The 21,950-nt window shown below is 37.0% G+C and overlaps 1 protein-coding gene across 2 annotated transcripts in view; it reads left to right on the forward strand.

Moving 5' to 3' along the window:
* The window catches only part of STAU2 (staufen double-stranded RNA binding protein 2), a 170,598-nt gene that overhangs the window by 49,779 nt on the left and 98,869 nt on the right, over nucleotides 1-21,950 (forward strand). For both annotated transcript variants that reach the window (XM_054284713.1, XM_054284714.1), the window contains exons 6-10: nucleotides 2,308-2,467; nucleotides 5,988-6,095; nucleotides 12,070-12,282; nucleotides 14,688-14,825; nucleotides 18,027-18,158. In XM_054284713.1, the coding sequence (XP_054140688.1) occupies nucleotides 2,308-2,467; nucleotides 5,988-6,095; nucleotides 12,070-12,282; nucleotides 14,688-14,825; nucleotides 18,027-18,158 (751 nt within the window). The remainder of the gene's footprint in view (nucleotides 1-2,307; nucleotides 2,468-5,987; nucleotides 6,096-12,069; nucleotides 12,283-14,687; nucleotides 14,826-18,026; nucleotides 18,159-21,950) is intronic.

Genomic DNA, 21,950 nt, shown 5'->3' on the forward strand with positions numbered 1-21,950 from the left:
GGTAGGTCTAGTAACTCAACAGGAAACAGGAACTTCTGATGGATATTGTATTTTCCCTAAATCTCAGTAGTTGCTAACAGCACTACCTCATTTTTTTTCTCTTTAAAGAGGATTGTGAAGTAATGAGGTGGGACATGCTATCAAGGTGCCTACTGCTTTTGCATGACACAGCTTATCTTGTGCTAAGCAGCAGCCAACACAGGCAGCCATTTCCAGTCCTGCATCTTCTGGGATGGTGGGAAGATTCCTGGAACTCTTCAAAGAACTTGAGAGTACCTGTTGCTGCAGGGAAAAGAGACCTACAGGAGGCTGTGGCTTCTGGTAAGCTCTAGCAGCTGCCAGTAAGCTTTGCCAGCTGCTCCTGGTCAAAAGCTGCACTGAACTTTCCTTCCAGTCATCTGATTAGGGAGGGTCAAGCACCCTCTCAGCAGGTACTGGGGAAGAACACATGTAAGTGCAGGGCCCAGAGCACTGCTCCCAGAGAGAGCCAGCAGGCACAGCAGATTGCACAGCAGAAGATGCAGAAGGGAGTTGGAAACTCTGCTGAGGATGGGGTTGTGCTCAGCAGAGCTGGTGATGCACTACCTGGCACAGTTCCTAGCACCATCTGGAGCAGCTCTCCTGTTACATCAGAGACCCTGAGTCAGAGCTAGCTCCAGAGCTCTAGCCAGGCTGTAGAGATTGTGGTCTTGTCTGCAGGACGTGTGCCATGTCTGAGGATTTGTGTTGCCAATAAAGAAGATGCAGGAAGATGTCAACAAACTGCTGACATCACTACATCAAATGAGTGAGAGACCACTTGGATCCTCTCTAAGACCCTGCAAGTACAGGAGCATGAATTCCCAGCCATACCAAAGGAGGAGCAGGGAGAGTCACTGCTGGTTGGGCTGGGAAACTGGGAGGGAGTCCTGTGATGGCAAGAGATGGAAACTGGTAATTTTTGGCATTGGCAGGAAGTTTTGCTCCATCTGCAAATCTGCAACAATATCAGTGCCAAGTGTTTGAATTCCATTAGGCATGTGGGAACTTTGTAATAGTTTTCCAGAAAGTGTGGTCTGACACTAACACAGGTCATCCAGAGATGTTGTGGAATCTTCATCCTTGGAGACCTCCACAGTACCTTGGACAAGGCAGTGTAACTTCAGATCTTGACCATGTTCTGGGTGCTGCTTTGGACCAGGTAATCTCCAGAAGCCTTTCCAGCAGGAGTTATATGATTTTATGAAAATGTTACATAAGCAAAAGTATTTCCAGGCCTTAATAATTCTCAATAAATGTGTTAAACTGTAAACTGTGTTAAACTGTAAACAAGAAAGCAAATACCCACTTTTTGCATGTCACAGAGGCAACTTAGCTCACTCCTCCAAGGCCCTATAGCCAGAGGTATATTTGAGCCAGTGTTATGCTTGGTTCTTCCCATATAAATGTAGTTTTAGAGTTAGGCACAAAATTTAGGGACATTGAGGCCAGAGTACTTGCTCACACTTGTCTGCTTCTGAAGTGCACTGCTCTCTGGTCAACTTTGCATTTTGTTTTACAGTTGGAATGACTGGGTTACCTTTATTAATGAAAATACAGAAAGTTGTGTGTAATATTAAAAAGTTGCCATCCATGTCCTCAGATGAAAATGGAGAGAGCACACTTTAAAAAGGATCTTTTAAGGGGAATAAGGAAAATAGAGTATCGTGTTTGACTGAATCTGGGTTGAGCCAATCTAGTTTTGTTGTGATGGACCTTGTTTTTGTCCATGCTTTTGGAATCCTGGAATCCTGGGGTTTCTTACATTGCTGTAAAATATGAACAAGTTATTTGTCAAGTGAGGATCCATTTCTGCTAGGTGTATTCACTGTCATCTGACTTTGTTGTCCCTTAGAGCTGAGCTGTGATGACAGGTTTCATATGAACAACCTCACAGTCCTTCTTCCTCCATGCCACTTGTCTGTGGGACAGGAGTTGTCTCCTAGGCAGGGCTTCCACTGGAATTTTTCCCTACGGAAAAATTTCCCTTAGGTTTCATCTTCTCAAGACTAAAACCAAGAGGAGAGCAGAGCTAGGCTGTTGCGCTGATAAACAGTAGAGCTTGTTGCAGAGCTCCACAAATGGAGGTGAGGAGCTGGTTTGCACATAGGAGCTGCTGTCAGAGTTACCAACTGCCTTGCTGAGGAACAGTCCATGCATTTGAGTCCTGGGTCTTATTCTGGGAGAAAAGATAATGTTTTATCCCCAAATACTACTCTATTTTACATAAAATGGATGGGTAAAATTCCTAACTTGTATTGTTGTTTTCTTTTCATGACTTCCTTCCAGGTATCACTGCCCAGTGCCTAAAATTTTCTATGTCCAGTTAACTGTTGGCAACAGTGAGTTTTTTGGTGAAGGAAAGACTCGTCAAGCTGCTAGACATAATGCTGCAATGAAGGCCCTTCAAGCTCTTCAGAATGAGCCTATTCCAGAAAAATTACCTCAGGTCTGTGCTTCAGGAAACCTTTTTTTTTTTTAAATAACTTGCTTTTTCACTGCTATGTCTTTAAGCAGCATATATTGCTGCTTAAAAATTAAAATGTTTTGTCATATTTTAAAAAATACTGAACAGAAAAAATATTCTCAGAATAATCTCTCTAAATTGAAAGCAAAAATTTAATAACATTTCCCAGTCAAAGAAGCCAAGAACTTGCAAGACCTCTGGGAGTAGCTGAAAACCACTTGGGATACTGTAGGTTCTCAACAGCAGGTGTGTGTTTGCAGTAGATTAAATTGTATCCTCAGTCAAGTAAATCTCTGTGGCTTGGTTATGCTGAGGTTAAGGGGCACTGGTTGCAGGTTAGTCATGAACCACACCTCTGTCACTTCATGGGTTAGAGCTGTAGGTGGCTGGAGAAGGCTGGAGTCACACTTTGCCAAGATCACGATGGAGAGAGGACAAAGTGTTGCACTGTGTAGAGCTGAGTGTAGCTCTCCAGAGAACTGGAGACTGGTTGAAATAGAGTTTAAGGGCTGCTTGGTGCCACAGGACACCATGCAGTGCACACAGGACACCATGCAGCAGTGGGGTGTGCTTTCACCATGGGACATGGTCCATCTTAGTAAAACTCTATTTCCTTCAGCAAAACTGGCCAGCTTGGTTATCTGTGGAAGATGATTGATTCATTGCTCCTCAAACATCGGGCATGCATCAGAGCCAGTGCACATCATACCCTGGCTGGCCTCAATTCCATTATGAGCTTGAGCCTCTTTCTTCCCCGCTCCCTGACAGTGTGCTGCTGAGGGAGCAAGGACAGACCTGCTGGGACCCATCTAGTAATCCCATTAGTAACTCACTGAACTTGTCTGGAATGGAATCCAGGGAATATAGCACAGTAGTTACTTACTTCGTCTATCTTTTGGCCTTCATGGCCATCTTTAACTTAGCCTTCTGTGTATTCTTCTCCCATTTCAAGCTCTCATTTTTTTCCCTTTTATTAGAAAAACTTAATAAAGGATAAAATCTTTTATCCATATTAAACCACTGAAAAGGAGTATTTCCACCTTAATACCTAATTGGGCAAATGTGTAGAAGAGCATAAGGTGAGCAGAAGCAAGAAGCAATCAGCCAACAGGGCAGGGCTGCTGGTGAATGTGCTCTCACAAAGAGCTATTGTGTGTCTGCCAAAGCACCTCTGCTGTCTCATAGATGTGAGGCTAAGAAAGGCCTTACAATTAAAGTGTCAGTTGTGGGAATGAGGATCAAATTTAAATCCAAAGTGTCTGAGACACTCCTGAGCATATTTTATCTTCCTAAGGCTTGAAACTTCATTGCTCAGTACTAATGTCTGAACTTTGATCCTCCCTTTTCTCCACTCACTTTTAGGTTCTCTACTATGTTTGGTGGAAAAATATGCAGGGAGTTAAATTGTAGGGGCAGAAGGGACAATGAAGGATTTTCTGGACAGATGTTTGTATTGATCATGAAAATTTAAACCATAGTTTCTAGACTAGACTATACATATCTGGTTAAACTAGAGTACAGCTAGAAAGCCTAAACATTCTTGACTTGAAGGCTTGCTGACAGTCCAGTGGGCATTATATCATTTAATGTAAATTATGCCACTGTTTGATTATTCTCAATTTTAAGGATAATTTGTGAGGTATTTATTTTAGAATTAATTTAGCTTCATTTTCTATTTAATTGATTTTTTCTTAAGTTTGCTAAATGTAACCAACAGAAATCAAAAATCTCTCCCACATATATATTTAGAGATTATTCTTCAGTATTTTTAAATTTTTTGTAGAACTGATTGTTTTCATAGTGTAAGTGCAAAGTTGTTTTTTTCCTAATTGATAGTTTGTTCTCTGGGCTATTTTTTGCCAGCTTTTTAGATTATCAGTGTCCTTTATAAAGCACAAATTTAATTGAATACAATATCAAGTAATATTCTAACTAAGGTTTTTTACAGAATAGTAGCATCCCATTCTTTATATCCCCAATTATTTTTTTTTTGTTTTTAAATATTGTTCTTTTAACTCTGCTAATCTTTCTCAGTGAAACTAATCAATGCTTTGCTTGTCCTGTAAATAATGATCTACATTCTTCATTTCAGTGATACTTTAATTTCATTATATGAAATGAGCTAGAGGTCCTACATAATTTCATTGTAACTGCCCTTGTTATTTGCACAGCACCTGTTTGGTTTTTTTTCTGGAGGTTCTATAAACTTTATAATATTTTCATTTGTATTTAGCTCCAGATCAATATCAGACATGTAAATGTTTTTTTTCAGAATCAAAGTTTTGCAACAATTTCTTGAGGCAAAGGGTGTTCCATGTCTGCATGCTCTAGCTGAGTGCTGGATTTCTGGCCCTGTGTTATCTTAAAGATTAATATATTAAGAGTTAAAAAAAGGTAGATAAAAGATGGATCAATTTCATTGTAATGTGAAGAACCTAGTGCTTTTTTAATGTTGTTTTAGAACTGTGGTATCTGGATTTTGTAGCTATGCTGGTGCCTGAAGATTTAGATCAGACTTTGTTATGTAAGATGGGAACTCTGCAGGAATCCACCTAATTCAGCCCAAGTGTCTTTGATGTTTACCTCCACAAATAAAAAATTAGGAGCCTGGCCAAGGTTACATGGTTGTTGAGAGATCCCAGTTTGAAGTATTTCAGAGCTTTGCAGTTTGAAAATAGCTGGAAGTGAAGCCTCTGAGAACTGAGGAAATGTGACCTGGGGGACAAACACCAAAGGCAGTAGCTGCAAAAGGCAAAACTCTGACTGATCCTGGTGCTAATGGTTGTGTGAGAAAATTTAGATTTACCTGAAGAGTAAAGCAAAGCTGAATTTTAGGCAGAAAAATGTTTCGTGTGCCTTTTGTTTTTTTATCTCTTTGCCTCTCTGTTTGTTATGTTCCTATGGATAAATAAATAATGTTCTATGTTGAGCAAGCTGTTCTCTGTCACTACCTTTTCACACTGGTCATAACTCCCAGAGGGAAGTTGATGGAGGGGCCATTAAGCAGCTGGACCTGCTGAGGACACCTGTAACCTGGTGACCCAGTCAGAGTGTGGGGCTGATTGACTGAATATCTTCTGAGAGAAGTACAGTCTTCTGTACTTTCCTACAAGCACAGAGTTCCTCCTTGCTTAGAAGGGGTACCCACAGAGAGCCTGAGAAATGGGTCAAAGGACCTGTTTGATCCTTATGTTTGACACAAGTGTGTACTTAGACAGTTGTTATCCACGTCAGTAATAAGACTAACATCCATAGCTGCTGTTTATAATAATTTATAAATTAAGGTGGATATGTTCCTTTGTTATGAAGCACAAGCACAATACATATGACTTCAGCAGATGTCTGATAACGGGGTGCTGAGATGGATGTACAAATGCTGATTTACAGCCTGATGGGAGACTTCAAAAGTCTTTGAGAAATGGGGGGGAGGATGATATAATATTTTGTTGATCTTCTTGTTGATCTAAGAATTGTAGTATGATTATGTATGCATCATTTTCAGAATGGAGAAACAGGAAAAGAATCAGAAGAAGATAAAGATGCAAACAAATCTGAGATCAGCGTAGTGTTTGAAATTGCTTTGAAGCGCAATATACCTGTCACTTTTGAGGTATGTGTTACATTTTTGTCTGTGTTACATATTTATCTTGCTAAGAAAGTATTAAAAAAAGGTGCCACTAAAACTCAACACATGATATTCATATATGAAAAATATGAATTTCAAATTAATGGGAATTATACAAAAAAAGTTGTCAGTGTGTCAGAGTCTAAGACAATGAATTTTTACTGGTAAAATAGATGCTCTTTCAGAACTCTTAGAGATCTAATATTTGGTTGCAAACAGTTGTATGGCAGAAAGACAGTTAAACCATTTTCTGTACAGAGCTGTGGGATTAGAATCTGTAGCCACACTCAATCTGATTTGAAATAATCTTCAAAAGAGTTAACCAAAGTCTTTGCTTTAACTGTTGGCATTCGTATGCTAGAAAAGTTCCAATTGAAACATTTCACCTTCAGTGTGCTGTCTTCAGAAAGTCATGAGTATCTTCCACTCTGATTCTGTTTCACTTATCTATTTCTACTTAAGCTTTCACGAGTTTTTTTGTTTGTTTCGTATGATTTTATCTATGAACCCACTTCTGACACCTTTGTTTACCTGAAGTAATAAAGAGCATTTGGAATAGCTCCAGTGCTATCAATGAAGCAGCTATGGGAGAGTGAGTGATACTAGCAGGAAGTTTTTCCGATGAGAAAGTTCTCACAAAACCTTGTTGTAAAAATCTAACATTGTTGTGGTAGGAAGCACCAGATTTTCAAGCTGTTTTGTTTTTTATTTTATTTTTTAGTGCAGAAAATGCTAATGTAAGTGGCCTTTTATTATTTTATTTTTCTGCATTTTGTTTTACATTTAAACTGAGTCTGCATGAAAGACTCAGTGGATAGTGCTTATACTGGTGATGGTTATTTTAAGTATAGTCATGTATTTGCATGTGAAAAGAATCAAAACCCCTAAGCTGTGGCATGCCTTGCAGTGTGCTGTATGCAGTTTACTGACTGTCCCTGAATTGGCCAGTGTCAAATAAGCTATTTGGATCTTAGAAATCAGAGAAATCTCTCAGAAAGTAGGTAAGAAAAACAAAGAATATTATTCATGACTAAGGAATGCCTTGGTATAGAAAAGGCATAGATGCTTCGTATATGTGGTCTATGTGATATGGACTAATTAGAACATTAAGAGGATGTAAAATCTAGAGGGTAAAACTGGGGTGTCTAGGGCTGTTGGTGTATCAGTTTGCCACTACATGCCCATCACCCAACTCTTAGCTACAAGCAGACATAATGGAAACACATGCTTGTGTTTCAAAAAGGAAGCTCATAATTAATGTCTCAGTTTTCAAACATTTATTTTCTACCCTAAAAATTTTAAAATATTTGGAATAGTTCCATACCAATCAATGCACTAAGATGTAAGGAGATGTATGGTCACTGGTCACAGAGGAGCTTGGAAGCTGTAAAGAAAAGAGAGGTAATGCTTTGAATGTCTTCTTCACTCCTGGTTGAGCTTATTCAAGGGAAGGCATTTGGTAAGGAGAGAATGAAGGCAGAAATACTTTGTAAGGAAAAATCTAATGTGTGACTTGCCAAAGAATGTTAGCAACATTGAAAAAAGACAGTTTTTTGCTCTCCTGACAGGTTTTGTGTTATTTCCTGCCTTTAAATCTAAATATAGGTGACATTCTCAAATAGAGTTTTGATTGAACTTGGTTCTGGCTTACTTTTCAATAAAACTGCTAAGCAATTATGGATAATCCCCAGGATCTGATGTTTCTAATAGGATTTTATTCACTAATGGTCTTGTGTTATTCCAGGCAGGCATCAAAGCTTTTTCTAGCTTTTATTTTGTGTGTGGTAGCTATAAAATGATCTGCCTTTTCTTCATCTGACAAAGCTTTAGCCAATGTTCCAACAGTGCTGGATTATGCAACAAAGTAATGACCATAAATATATATTAAGTTCCATGTAAACATGTCCTTAGAATTGCATGAGGGGTGAACAGTCCTTTTGTGTAATGTGGCTAGTTTTAATTGTCTAGGAACTTTAGGATGATTTTAACAAACTTTCTATCTGTTAATTTGTTATATAAAAACATTCAGTTGTAACAAGGAAAAGCTTTACTCCATACTTGTCAGTGGCGCATTATTAGCTAACTTTGATTCATCAGCTTTTGAGTCAAAATGCAACTGCTCTAAGGCATTTGTGGGGTTCCCAATGAACAGTTTTAAAGGATGATTACAAAAGTGATTGCTATAGGAATTGTTAGAGTAGCTGTAGAATGGTCAATTCACTTCTTACTTCTGCCTTGACAGTAGGCTAAGATCTTGCTTTTTTTTTTATTTCAATAGATATGTTTTTTATTTCTTATTTGTTGGTAAGGAATAGATGAGCCTAGAAAGCATAACTGAGGTCCACAGCTTCAGATATTAGAAATCATTGGGGTGTTTCAGATTGCCATTTTATTTTCAGTATTTTTCTTTGTATTGTAGTGTTATTTCTTTAGAATAGCAAATATAAAAATGTTTTTTTCGTTCTCAAAATCAGAAGTGAAGGCATAGAGTGCCTAAACAGGCAAATTTTCTGCCCTTCCATCCCTGTCCATTGTTCTGCTGGAAAGTGTTCTTGAGTCCCAGTCTTACCACAGTAAGATTCTGCAGAGAATCATCAGAGATTCTGCACTTTGAACCAGGGACAGGCCAAATTGCAGACTCTGGGAGAATGGTTCTCAGCAGGAAGTTTCGCACCTATCTGGCTTCTGGTGTCATGGGGATTAAAGCTTTGGATGACTGACTACTGAGTAACTACTGAGTAACTCTCACTTGGGTTTTGCAGAATGGTCACCCTTCTCACAGCAGGTTTTACACTTCGACATTCAGACTCTTCCTTTTTTCTTGGTTTGTTTTTTTTTTTTTTTTTTTTTTAATTTTTTTTTTATTTTTGTTTCTTCCTTTGTAACTGGGAAAATCTGGTGTGTCTGACTGCACAAGCTCCTCGAAATATGGAAATACATTGATATGTTAATATCTTATAAATAATCCTGTATTCATAGATGTAGGTGACATGGGTTTTTTGATCTGATTTCTGTCTCCTCTAGTTTTGGGGGGAGTTTAATGTCCATTTAATCTTGCCCTAATCTTTTGAATTTTCTACCTGGCATCTTATTAATAATTAAAGCAGTGTTACCCTTTCACTGTAATGATACTTCTGTTTTTCATTTGTCAGCATGATTCATTAAGTTGAGCCAAATTCATTCTTGATGTAACTTGACCTTAGATGTGTTTTGGCCCCATGTGTTTTCTCTTGCTGTAATTATTCTTTAAATCCATGGAACAGAAAAAGAAAAGTGTATTGAACTGTCACCCTTAATCAAATTCTCAGCTTTAAATTAGCCATGATTAGGTCCACAGGTCGTATCTTTCAACTGAGGAAATAGTTTAATGTCCTAATGTGTATAGTGTTCTTAGATAGCAAAGGTTGAATTTCTTTTTAGTGTTTTCTGTCCCAAGACTCATAGTACAACTGTTTGAAATCATATGGAGTAAAAAGATCTGAAATCTGGGGTTAACCAAAAATAATGTTAGGTAAATATTTTTTTTGCTTAATTACCAAATTTGGATGTTTAGCTTGATTCAGATCCCATCTGAATCCTATGGGGTTCATTCCATTGACAGCGCAGAATTTTTTCCATTTACACACTAAGATACAGTTTTTAATGCTTTCCAGTCAATTATTTACCTTGTGTCACATACTTAAAATTTAGAAGATGAAAAACACACCAGAATGCATTAGTTTTTTATTAAGAAATATGTTTTTGTGTATATGAAAATATAATCTGGTTTTCTTTCTCTCATATATATATATTTTTTTTGTGTGTGTGTGCACATTTATATACATCTGAGAAAACTTATATAAACTAATATTTTAGGAACTCAGCAATTATATTTCTTAACCAAGTTATTTTTCCTTTTTCATCTGGTCAGTATAGACATTCCTGTGTATTTTATAAATACATTATATTGCATGTAAAGACAAACACCTATATAACAGTATTAGTAGAACCACAGAAAGATTAAGGACCTTAGTAAGGTTAATTTAGCTATGTTTTACAGCAAGCATGTTGTAATACTTGGATAACAAAGTAGAGGGATGGTTTGAGGTGCTGTAAAATCGGGTGGGAATGCTGCAGTGTGATGAAGGTGTTCAGCATGGACACGATGCCCGACTGTGTCTGAGAGCAGGAGATGCTGGCACTGGGCTCATCCCAGCTCCTGCTGGCACTGCAGCATCCTGGAGCTCAGCAGGGCTCAGTGCATTGAGAGCACCGCTGCCTTCTCATGTGGTCAAGCTTTAGTGGGCAACTTCAAAGTGAGGCAGTGTTGAAAACACTTCTGAAATGAATACCTGGAATCTTAGAGTGGGAAACACTCCTGGATTACAACAGCAAAATCCCATTCTGGCATAGATGCCATCTTATTCTGGGAAAATGGGACTAAGTTGTCTGTTAATTTTAATTTTGTGTCTTTTAATTGATATATGCTGCAGTAATTGTATTTGCTGGGTGAAGTTGCCACAAAAGAGAACTTAAAAAATAAATACAAGCCTAAGGAGACCTCATTACACTGCAACAGCAAAACTAAATAATGCAAGGGACATGACCTTGATAAAAAGAACTTTAATACAAAACATGTTGTAATAATGTTAAAGTTGAAGGTTTGAGCACATTAAAACTATAGTTGTTACACCAAGAAGGCCCTGGTACCTTTACCTCAGTTCCCATTCTCCTCCCTCCTCAACCTAAAGAGACGTTACTCTTCTTCAACAAATGGTTTGATATAATTCCATCAAGTGAAAAAAAATTTGTATTGATATTGATTTTGAAGATATTATAAAGAGTTGCCTGTCAGATACTCTAATGTCTCCTTATACATATTACCTATAACAAAGATTAAATTAGGTAGCTGCTTCCGCCCATCAAACAAAATAACTGAACCTTTTCCCAAATGAGGTCTCTTAATTCCTGATAGACATTGTCCAGACCAGTAAATGGTGTGTGCATACACAAAGAGATGGATGGCTATCCTAGCACTTGCAGTGCTCTGATTTGGGGAGGAATACATCCTAGCATCAGCCTTCTGAAAGGAGATGTGTGTGTGTATGGATATATGTATGTATGTATGTATGTATGTAAAACTGAAGACAGAAAAACACCTAAAGGAAGGTACAGAATTCAGTACCTAATTTCTTTCCATATTAGTATAACTTGTTGAAGTGAAGTATTTCAAATGGGGTTTCTCACTTTGTTATACTAAATGTGTTTGGAAGGGAATAAATGAATTTTTTTTCAGAAATTTTTGGCTTTTGTGTGAGTTATGGTGGCTCTTCTGGTAATTCTTTTCAGTCCTGTTGGGAGGGACAGCTGACAGTCATGGAAGCAAGAATGTGTCAGCCTTTCAAATGTGTGGGATATTGCTCTGGGCTGTGTACTCTGGCAAGGCAAGAGTTGAGAGCAGGCATCCAGCCTGCACCTATTGAGACTGAAGTTTGGGACTATGAACATCCAATGGTTTGATGAGAATTTAAAAAAATTACAAACAGGTTGAGGTAATGCCAAATTAATACAGTTTTGAATATGTTTTGTATAAAGAAATAGTCAAAGCCTGGTAGACCTTCATGGATTTAATTGCTTTAGTATGTGAAGCACCTTGCAAAGAAAAAACCTATCAGCCTTGGTCTAAATATGCAGAATTGTTGTATATTGTGTTATTCTATAAATCTTTAAAAATGTAGGTCTACTCTTACTTTCTGTGAAACACTGAATATGATGGTTAGATTTGCTTTATCCAACTAGTCTTAATTTTCTGTCCTCAAAGCTCATGCTGTCATTAATACTTGTCCAAATTCTGTGGAAACAATATAATGCCTTCAGTTAGCAGGAAAACTGTACTAATTATAAGTTCATTGCAGAGATAACAAACATTAGGTTATCTTCTTGTAGGGTGCTTGGACTCAGTGTTACTTTCTTTTAAAAGGTGATTAAAGAAAGTGGACCTCCTCACATGAAGAGCTTTGTTACACGAGTTACAGTAGGAGAATTCACTGCAGAAGGAGAAGGCAACAGTAAGAAACTCTCAAAGAAACGTGCTGCAATGGCTGTACTACAAGAACTTAAAAAACTTCCTCCTCTTCCTGTGATTGAAAAGCCAAAACTTTACTTTAAAAAGCGTCCAAAAACAATATTGAAGGTATGTGTCCACCTTTGAGACAATTAAGAATGTTTGCTCAGAAAGTAACAGTCAGATTTAAAATCAAGAAAGGCTTATTTGTTATTTTCTGTCAATATTGTTACAGTTGCTTGCTACTGTCAATATTGTTACTTGTTTGCTTGTGCTAATATGCCTGGGCTTTTTTTAAATCCTGAGAATGCTGTGGGATCCTCAAACAGAACGGCTTGTAAATAGCTCACATCACTGAGGTTTTCAAGGGTTTGGTTCAGGTCCAGTGGAGGATCAAGCCCTCCAAGCAGCTCTGTCCAGCCATGTGACGTTTTAGCATCATCTCGGAGAATCCCTCCTAGCATATTGTGGTTCCCTCCCTGGGCTCTCTCTGCTCCCCAGTTTGAAGAGGGAGAGAGATACATGAAAAATTAAATTAATGAAACTCTACTTTAGTGCTTCAATACTTTACTAAAAGTTTGGCCGTTAGAAATCTGTACACTCAGGATACAAAGTGCAGAGTTCTGAAAGAGCAGCCACCAGAAAACCACTTAAAAATAAGCAAGTACTTAGGAGAGTGCAAAACAAACTGAATTTGGAAAATGTACAAAAGACTTATTTGTCACCTTCCTCTTTCCATTTGCCTTCAATACAGAATAAGTGATTTTTCAGGAAAACCTAGATTAATTAGATACCTGTCTCCTATTAAAATCCTGCAGATCTAATTCTCAGAAACTTATATGAAAAAGTAGGCAGGAAAATGATTTAATAGAAAACCATCAGCATTAATGCAGCTTTAAAGCTGGAAGATTGGAAAAGTCTTTTGGCTTTGGCATTCACCAAACATCTTGGAAAGTTTTTCTCAAGAAAGAGGCTAAGGGTATAATAATGAAAAGATTTCTTATATTACCATATACCATTTGCCATTACGAACTTAAATTTAATTGTACACAGTTGGCCTTGTTAGAAAGGGACATTAATTGTCAAAATAAGCTGAATATGTAGATGGTTTTTATTTTTTGAATATCCAAACTTCTGAAATGCTTTCAATGTGCCCATTTATTTCAATTTAACTTGCATGTGTTTTGAGCATCAAAAAAAGTGGCAACAAAAACTTCTTTTTATTTGCATATATATTTATGAGGCTGTATCTTATGGCCTGCTCTTTATTTAGCCTGCTCTGCATTTTGTCTCTGCCTGGCTTCTTGCCCACACAGCTGCCCTTGTGTATGACATTGTCTTAGCTCTTTCACCTACATCTTCTCTAACTACTTCAGCAGTTACACTATGTAGGATTTGCTGCACAGATTTCTAAATATAATATCCCTCTCTGGTCTTTGCTGATCATTTCTTCAGTTTCCTGAACACTTGTTTGTTATTTGAGAAGCTCAAGCAAGCATGAGTGCTCATCTTCTCTTAGCCTGCAAATGGTTTCATAAAAGGGAAATAGCTTCATAACATAATAACAATTTTACATTCAAATGCCATTAACATTTCCAAGTGCATTCTTTATGTTATCCCTTATAAATCAGTTACTTATGACTTCAGATAAATTTTTGTGGGTCTTAATTTCTTCTTAAGATCTACCAACAAATACTTTCATAGCTATGTGCTTTGAAAGAGCATTTGCTGTGTGAGCAATAATTCATTAAAAGAATTTCAGAGCAGAGTTTTCAAGGACTGTAGTTTTTCCCCTGTCTGTATAATCTTGGACAGACCACTGTCAGTCCTTATGTTTCCCTGGCATGAGATCAATTCCCCCACCAACCATACTTTTGGACATGTTGTTGTGAAGATTATTGCCTGTTAAGCATTTGAAATACTTTATGGGTGGTTCATCATAAACAACAATTCTAGGGTAAATTCATATGACCCTCTGCACCTTTAGTTGCAAGGTGCAACTTGCAACTGAACTTGGAACTAAACTTGGAACTAGGATGGAAGGCCTGGAGTGATTAGAAGGAAAATAGGAAGGCTGGAAGTGGAAGCATCCTTATGTATGGCAAATGGTTTTTGTCCCTGTGTAAATCCCACCCCTTCTCAGTGTAGTGCCTGTTCCAGCATTGTGGCAAGCTATTTTAAGGGGTTAGGGGGAAGGGTCCTAGAAACAGGGCAGTAAGATATAACTGACTAATGAATCTGCTAATTTTCATCCATCCTTATGAGGGCCTCCGCAGACAGGAGAGGGTTTTTGTGGCTTGCAGGTGCAAGGTATACACATACCTGCAATAGTGGCAGACAATTTCTTTCCACAGCTTTGAGCCTGAGGATTCTTGTCTTTTGTCTCATGATCAGAAAATGGAAAGTAAGTTACTTCTTATTCTCTCAAAGGGAATATTACAAAAGAGAGAATCCTGGTAAATGTTATTGAAGCAGTGTAGTAGTTATAGGGGTATATACTGAAATAATGGTTCTTTCCTTTAATCTTGGTTTAGACTGGACCAGAATATGGTCAAGGAATGAATCCCATCAGTCGTTTGGCTCAGATCCAGCAGGCCAAAAAGGAGAAGGAGCCAGAGTATGTTCTTCTTTCAGAGAGAGGAATGCCTCGCCGTCGGGAATTTGTTATGCAGGTATCCTTTGTGTCATGTTAGAGATAATGGCCTTGCTAAGTATTTTGCTCAAACTCAAACAAAATGGTGGCATAATATGAGGTGGAACTCCTTCTGTTTAGCTTTTTGCCTTGCTGTCACATATACAGGAATCATATGAAATACAGAAAGCCCATCTAAACTTTCTTCTTCCTCTTAGTGAAACAAATGGCAATTGAATTATGTGCCCTCTAGATGCTTTTCATGTGTTTTGCATTATTTTACACTCCTTTTTTTATTTCACCTGATTGTTATTGTCTTTATTCCTAATGGTTCATGATTTATTTACTTTTACTTGTTTTTTTGGAAAAAAATAAAATTGGGCTGGTGTTGATCTGACGATTCCAGCAATACATAGTATTCTGAAATATGGACATTAATATCTCCATATTATCGGGAATTTTGGCTTTATAAAATAGTGATGTAAATTTTTTCAGCTTGCCAGTTTCTTTGTGACTTTGTTATCTCTGAAATACAACAAAAAAAGCCAACCACGTGTTTTAGACTGTCCTGTGACTGGACCTAATACTGAAACAGTAGATCATTAAAATTCCTTTCAAATTTAAATTAAGAACATGTACAAAAAATTGGCATAACTGTGATATTTTGTTAGATAACACAACAGCAGGTTGAGAAAGATTAGAATCAGGACAGGATTCTGTATTCTTGTGTTTTCAGTCAAGGGTAATTTTGTGCCGGAACAACTCAGAACAGCATACCCCAACATGTTTTGACTTCTTGTCTACCAACCACACCAAAATGTCTCTTCTGATCACAAGCAAAATTTATGACGTTCCAGCACCTCCTTCTCCAGAAAATTAGTTATGTTTTCAATTCAATCTCTTAAGTTCTTCCTTCATATTTATGAAGATAAGCTAGTGATCTTAATTTTCTTGGGCCTAAGTGGTCTTTCTTTGTGATTTATTATTTTTCTCTCTGAAGGAAAAAAAAGTATAGTGTTCTTTTATGTTGCAGAATCTTTTTTTGAATATAAACTTGGATTTCTAACATTTTATGAGACCTGAAAGTATTTGAAAAAGAGTGATGCTGTCACAGAAAATCTCATTTCCCATGCTTAGGCCCCCATGGGACTGTCCACAGTTAGTAATTGCTGCATGAGGCCAGAACAGTGTAACACAGTATTAGAAGGCAGGCTGGAAGTTTAGTTTTCTGTTGGAGGAGTGTCAATCATGGCAGTCTTCGGTTTGTATGAAAAAGGAATTGTAAAAGCAGTGAATATGTAGAAGATTCCTGTATCTAAGAAGATTGTGAAAGAAAGAGTTAAAGAAACTCCACAGGGCAGTTGCTTTGTTACAAATACTTTTAAACTGCATTTTCACCCTTTTGTAATATCTTCACACTAAAATTATTCTACTATTTATCCCACCTTCAGGAAGTCTCAGTGGATTCATTATGACATGCAGAAAACCTTATCAGAATAAAATACCTTTGTATAAACTACTTAAACCATGTTTTCATTTAATTTAATTGAATGTGGAAGTAAAATATCCAGAGATAATATGTTCATTTTTATCTGTCACACAAAGAGCAAGTTTAGATGTGATGAAATGGATCCAATTACTTGTCCTGGCTACTAGATAAACAGAAGAAAACCTCTGATGACATTAGTTGGTGTTCTGTTCCCAAAGTTAATTTCAGAAAGCTCTTTCTCTTTGTAGTCAGGCCTTTAATCCTTGATAGAGGTTATAATAATAGCTAAACCAGTTTTACAGGTCTGAGAAATAGCAACACATTGATTTATTGTGAGCTATGTTATAAATTATCTTTTTGTCTTGTCCCATTAAAGTCCTTCGATTTTATTGCATAGAAACTTGTAGCAGATTGGCTATTTTCTAATTGTTATTGTGAACTGCATAGAAGATAAGGTTTATATTTCAAGATTATTAATATTTTTGGCATAGGTAGACAAATCTTTTTTGCTTAATGATGTATATATATGTACTTTGAAGGGATATTCGTGGTTATTATTTATTTACATTCTCTTCTTAATATTTAGAATTAAGAGTATTTAAATAAATAAGAGTTTAAACTTTTAGGAAAATACATATATTATTAATTAAGGAAAGTGAAGAATTACTGAATGGCATAAGCTACTAAATTACATAAACTACTAAATAGAATTTATTCTTTATTTAGCATTTGTATGCCTTTTAAAAACCATTTTTTAAAGCTCCTTCAAAACTGTTTCTGGTCTTTGACCTCTGGGTTTTGGGGTTTTTTTTTGTTATTCAGACCATCTTGATTATTTTATTATTTTTATTTGATTTTGCTTTCCTTTTTTGACATGGTTTTGAAACTGCACAGTATTTTGAGACACAATTTGGCAAATAGAAGGGCTTAATGGACTGAGCAAAATACACCCATCAAAGAGCTATGAATGAAGAGCAGTGAGAGTGCTCATGTCACAAACCAGACACATACAGCACCAAGAGTTTTAAGAATGGTACCAAAGCCAAGGATTAAGTTGGAGCCACACATTTTGTGGATATCCATTACCTACAGTTTTTCCTTATTTTGGGGTTTTAATTTCTCCTAGTGTTATGAAAGGCATCATGTTTGTCAGAAACCCTTTGTACTGTACAGACCACAGGTGCACTGAGGAGCCTTCTTTGCAAGGACTGTTTGGCTCAAAGCTTGTCAGGTGTAAGCAGTTCCAGCCCCTTGTTCCTTGCAGTGCAACAAAGCGGGAGGAAGGCAAATATGATTTTCTTCCTTCTTTAGAAGCCACTCTCGTTAAATCTCAAGTCTGTTTGTCTGTCCATTGTTCTGCATACTGTCCTGATGATGCTGGGGAGCTGCTGCAGGCAGCACTCCTTCCCACAAGAAGGAGGAAGCTCACATCCTGGGGCAATTCCAGTGTAACAGAGTGGGGGAGAGGAAGAATGGGGGTGACACAGAGGCTGGCGGAAGAGAGAGGCAACTATGTGTGCACTGAGATGCAGAAAAATGTAGCTCTTGGGTATGGGTTTAGAGATCTTCTGAAAATCTAAACAAGCCCTTCTAAGTGAATACTGTGGTCCCCTTTTGCACTGCTGTGTCTTTTTCAAGATTGCATCTTCCTCAAAAGAGCTGACAGCTGTTGATAGATCAGCAAGAGTATTATATGATGATATGAAGGAGTCTTGCATTTGTCATGATTATGATCAATTTTTTCTTTTTAAGGTAAAAGTAGGCAATGACATTACTACTGGAACAGGCCCAAACAAGAAAATAGCTAAAAGAAATGCAGCAGAAGCAATGTTGCTACAGCTGGGATACAAAGCCTCTACTCCTCTTCAAGACCAGACAGAAAAGGTGAGTACCAATTGTTGTGATGCCCACAATTATCCTTGTCTAGGTTTTTAAGCTGTATCAGCTAATCACTTAATAAAACTGGAAGCTTAAGCTTGTGCACACCCTGTTTTAGGGAGTTGCTCGTCACAGATTAGCCTTTGTTTAGCTACAGCTCTACAGCTACCCTTGGTATCAAGTGCAGCCTCTGCTCCTGTGAGAGTAATGAGGAACAGAGTTCCATAGAATAGTGTGTGTGCAAAAGTGTTCATGTGATCCATGCACCTATTTCTGCTTGCAGATCAGGATGAATGTACCTCTTGCTTTAATTCCATTTTGGGCATTCATGAGAGCCCAAAGGAACAGAAAGGAACAACGTTAGTAATTTTTGTATATGAAGTAGTAATCAATGTTTATCTTCCCATTGCATGTGCACTAACAGCATTACAGAAAAATGATGGCCTTTTCACGTTTGATGACTGATAAAGAAAATGTGTGTCACTTTTTTTAATGAGGAAAGAATTGCATTTTAAAATCATATGTGTTGCAAGTATGTATTTCCATATTAGCTATCTGTAACTTAGCACTCCTCTCCTGTCTTGAATTTATTGATTAGGCTTTTGTAATCAAAATTGGCTGTTAAAGTTTTGCCTTTTGTTTACTGAAACGATACTTGGTAAGGTATTTAACTAAGCTATGGTTTCTAAACAGCTTCTGTCATATACAGGCTCACTGCATGTATATATTTTGATAATTACTTATATGTTTACTGTGGCTGCACTAGGTAGCCAACAGAATGTTCTGTTGGGCTTTTCTAGGACTACATAATAAATCTGAATATAGTATATGTGTACACATCTATGTGTATGTAAATATGAAGATACTGTGTTCTATATGTTCTATATTCCTCACCAGGAAAAAAGAAATACTGTACTGGTTACTTGACCCCACCTTCTTCTGTGTCACTGTCCTTTGAGAGTAGCAGCAATATGTGTGCTGTTCACACTCACCTTCACTATCTTCTTCACTATATGTCTTAGTCATAGACAAGTGTGAAATACTCTAAACAGAGTCCTTGGAAGCTGGATGATGTTCCTAGTGAGAGCACACTGTGCAGACAGGGCCATTTAAAAAAAAAGCTTCTGACTGAGTCAAATGATAATTCATTTTCACCAGAATGCTGAGACATTCCTGCTATAGAATATACTCTCTATGGTATAAAACTATCAACTTTTTCTTCATTGCCAATTTTATCAAATGGCTTTGATAAAGAACAAGTCAAAAGAGAAAAATCAATTTTTTTATTCTAATATGAAAACATAGGTTGTCATTCTAGGATTTTAAATTGGCTGAACTAATTTTACAGTATTTTTCAGAGACAAAGCCTGAAAAAATTCAGCCCTCAACATAGTTTCTTCGCAGAGCTCTACATAGTGGAAACTTGTGGTTACATTGAAATCCTTACCAAAAAATTGAGTGGCTAAAAAGGGATGCTGCTGCTTTGTTTCCCTACATTTATTAAGCTATTGCTTACAAGTGCATTGTCTTTAGAAAATCAGGCTTAATTGTATACTTGCAGATATAGACATTTCAGGATTGGTAGACTAGTGTACAATGGCCTAATATTATTCTGAATACAATGAACAAACGTTACTGTATCCAAAAACTGTGAAGTACTCAATTTTTATGTAGTGGCAGAATCATAACAAAATTTTAAAGCTTTGTTGGGGTTTAAGGACATGAAATACCTAGAGCATCTGGTTTTATCTTCTGTATGTATGTCTGGACATATCTGGAGATGCACAAAGTTAGTTTGTGTAGATGTAGGAATTTTAACTCTCAAACTAAACTCTGGTGGAGAAGAGGGAAAAAAGCCCTTAGATCTCTATCAATTTGAGCATTGCAAAATTCCTTGCATATAAATTGCACAATAAGGACATATCATTAGAAAATACTTGTTTCACTGTTTGAATGCAAAATGGGTCCCAGTGTAGATTACCTGATGCAGCAGGTTGGCATCTAAATAGGTAATTTTCACATGTATCTTTTTTGATGATGTTAAAAAAGGCAATTCTTTTTTCCCCTGTGCTCCCTTTTCTTCAAGTCCTTCCATTCCTCCTCCCTTAAAAATAAGCAAAACCAAATCCAGTGGGTTTTTTTTCCTTAACCCTGGTACATAAAAAGTGACTGTATTTATTGTTTTAATGGAGATCTAAGAGCATTATAAGAGCAATGTGTAGTGCTGACGGCAGCACAAATAAGCAGGTAATGTAAAAAAGTAAAGGCTCTGCTCTTTTCTGGATTAAACTGATTCCTGAAAGAAATCAGTATTGGTAGTGCAGAGCCTTGAGGAGAGCAATCTGGAGGTATGCTGGGAGACATTTTGCAGTTGTCAGAATTTCAGCTGTATGGATGAGAATGGAGAGTTGTAGTAATTTTTCATGTTTCCAGCTTTTTGTTTCTTCTTGCCACTTGTCCTCTCTTAGAGAGAAGAAAATCAAGGTAGATTGCATTCATGTGAGGCAGCAGTACTAAGGATCACTTACTCATAGAGGAATTGTTAAATTCTCTGTTATGATCAAGTTAATAAACAATAAAAAAGAGAAGAATGAGGAAAGTTGGAAATCTTGTCTTATTGTAACAGTGTGCTTGTGCTGCCATCATGTTACAGATGCTCAGGATGATTTCCTGACAAAACCATGCTGTTGTTAACAGCAGTAAATACAAACATATTTATAGATTTCATATTGCTTACTCATATGTAGAACTGTTGTCACCCATATTTTCAAATATACATATTCCCTGCTTCATAATATGGATAAAACAACTTATATGAAATTAAAGTGTATGGATGTAGGTGACCAGTTTGAAAGCTGACTGTAATGCCTGTTCTTCTCTTCCATCAAATATCTCCCATTTTTACTGCACATTGCCAAGGCTCTTTGGGATGTACATGATGATGGAAAGCAGGGAAACAATCATCGAAATACCTGCTTTTCATGGTGTGCTCTCTAATCCTCTTTTCCAAGTAAAATGTATAATCTAGTGGTCTGTATTATGACATGGTAGTAATCTAAACAGCCTTCATGCAACCTCTTGAGATGCAGAGGCAGATTTCAGCTGGTTGATTTTCCTTCTCATCTCTTTCACTTTCCAACCCCATCTTCGAGAGTAAATGATTACAACTTTGTTCTGGCATATTGCCTGCTTTGCTGTGAGGTTTTCTGTTTGCATAGAAAATCCCAGTGAAATCTGAAAAGGATCATTCATTTCACATTCACAGAGCTGGTTGTCAATAGCTCCTAAGTAATGAGGAAGCTCTGACTTTTTAATTCAGTTTTATACGTACACCTAGAACACTGCCATCTCATTTACTGTGTAAACCTCAGTACTGGCTTAATTTTGAACCTCTGTGTTAATTGTTCTCCTTTTCCATGTCAGAGTAATACCCAGTATTAAACATAGTAAAATTAATTTGAGGACAGTTAGCTTCCTCAAAAGTATATTAAAATAATTGAAAATTGCAATATTTTTTACTTCCACTTCAGTGACTAAATCAATTTAAAATTTACTTGTTAGTAAATATTTTTAAATTACACCCAAAGTACTTTATATTGTTTACACATTCCTTCATAGGCGGTAATTGGGATCTTCTTGTTTTAGAATGTAATTTCTCTGTTGACCATTTATGTCTTCAGCTGAGAGCTGCTTAAAACATTTAATTTTATTTAAGTCTGATTTGGTAACACATTGAGTTGAACCTAATCCTTGGGGAAACATTTATATTTCAGTGTTAGGCAACAGTTTTTAATGTTT

Source organism: Melozone crissalis, unplaced genomic scaffold (genome assembly GCF_028551555.1).
Source record: "Melozone crissalis strain CALT ecotype California unplaced genomic scaffold, PUWL_Pcris_2 ptg000042l_1, whole genome shotgun sequence".
Lineage (NCBI taxonomy): Eukaryota > Metazoa > Chordata > Aves > Passeriformes > Passerellidae > Melozone > Melozone crissalis.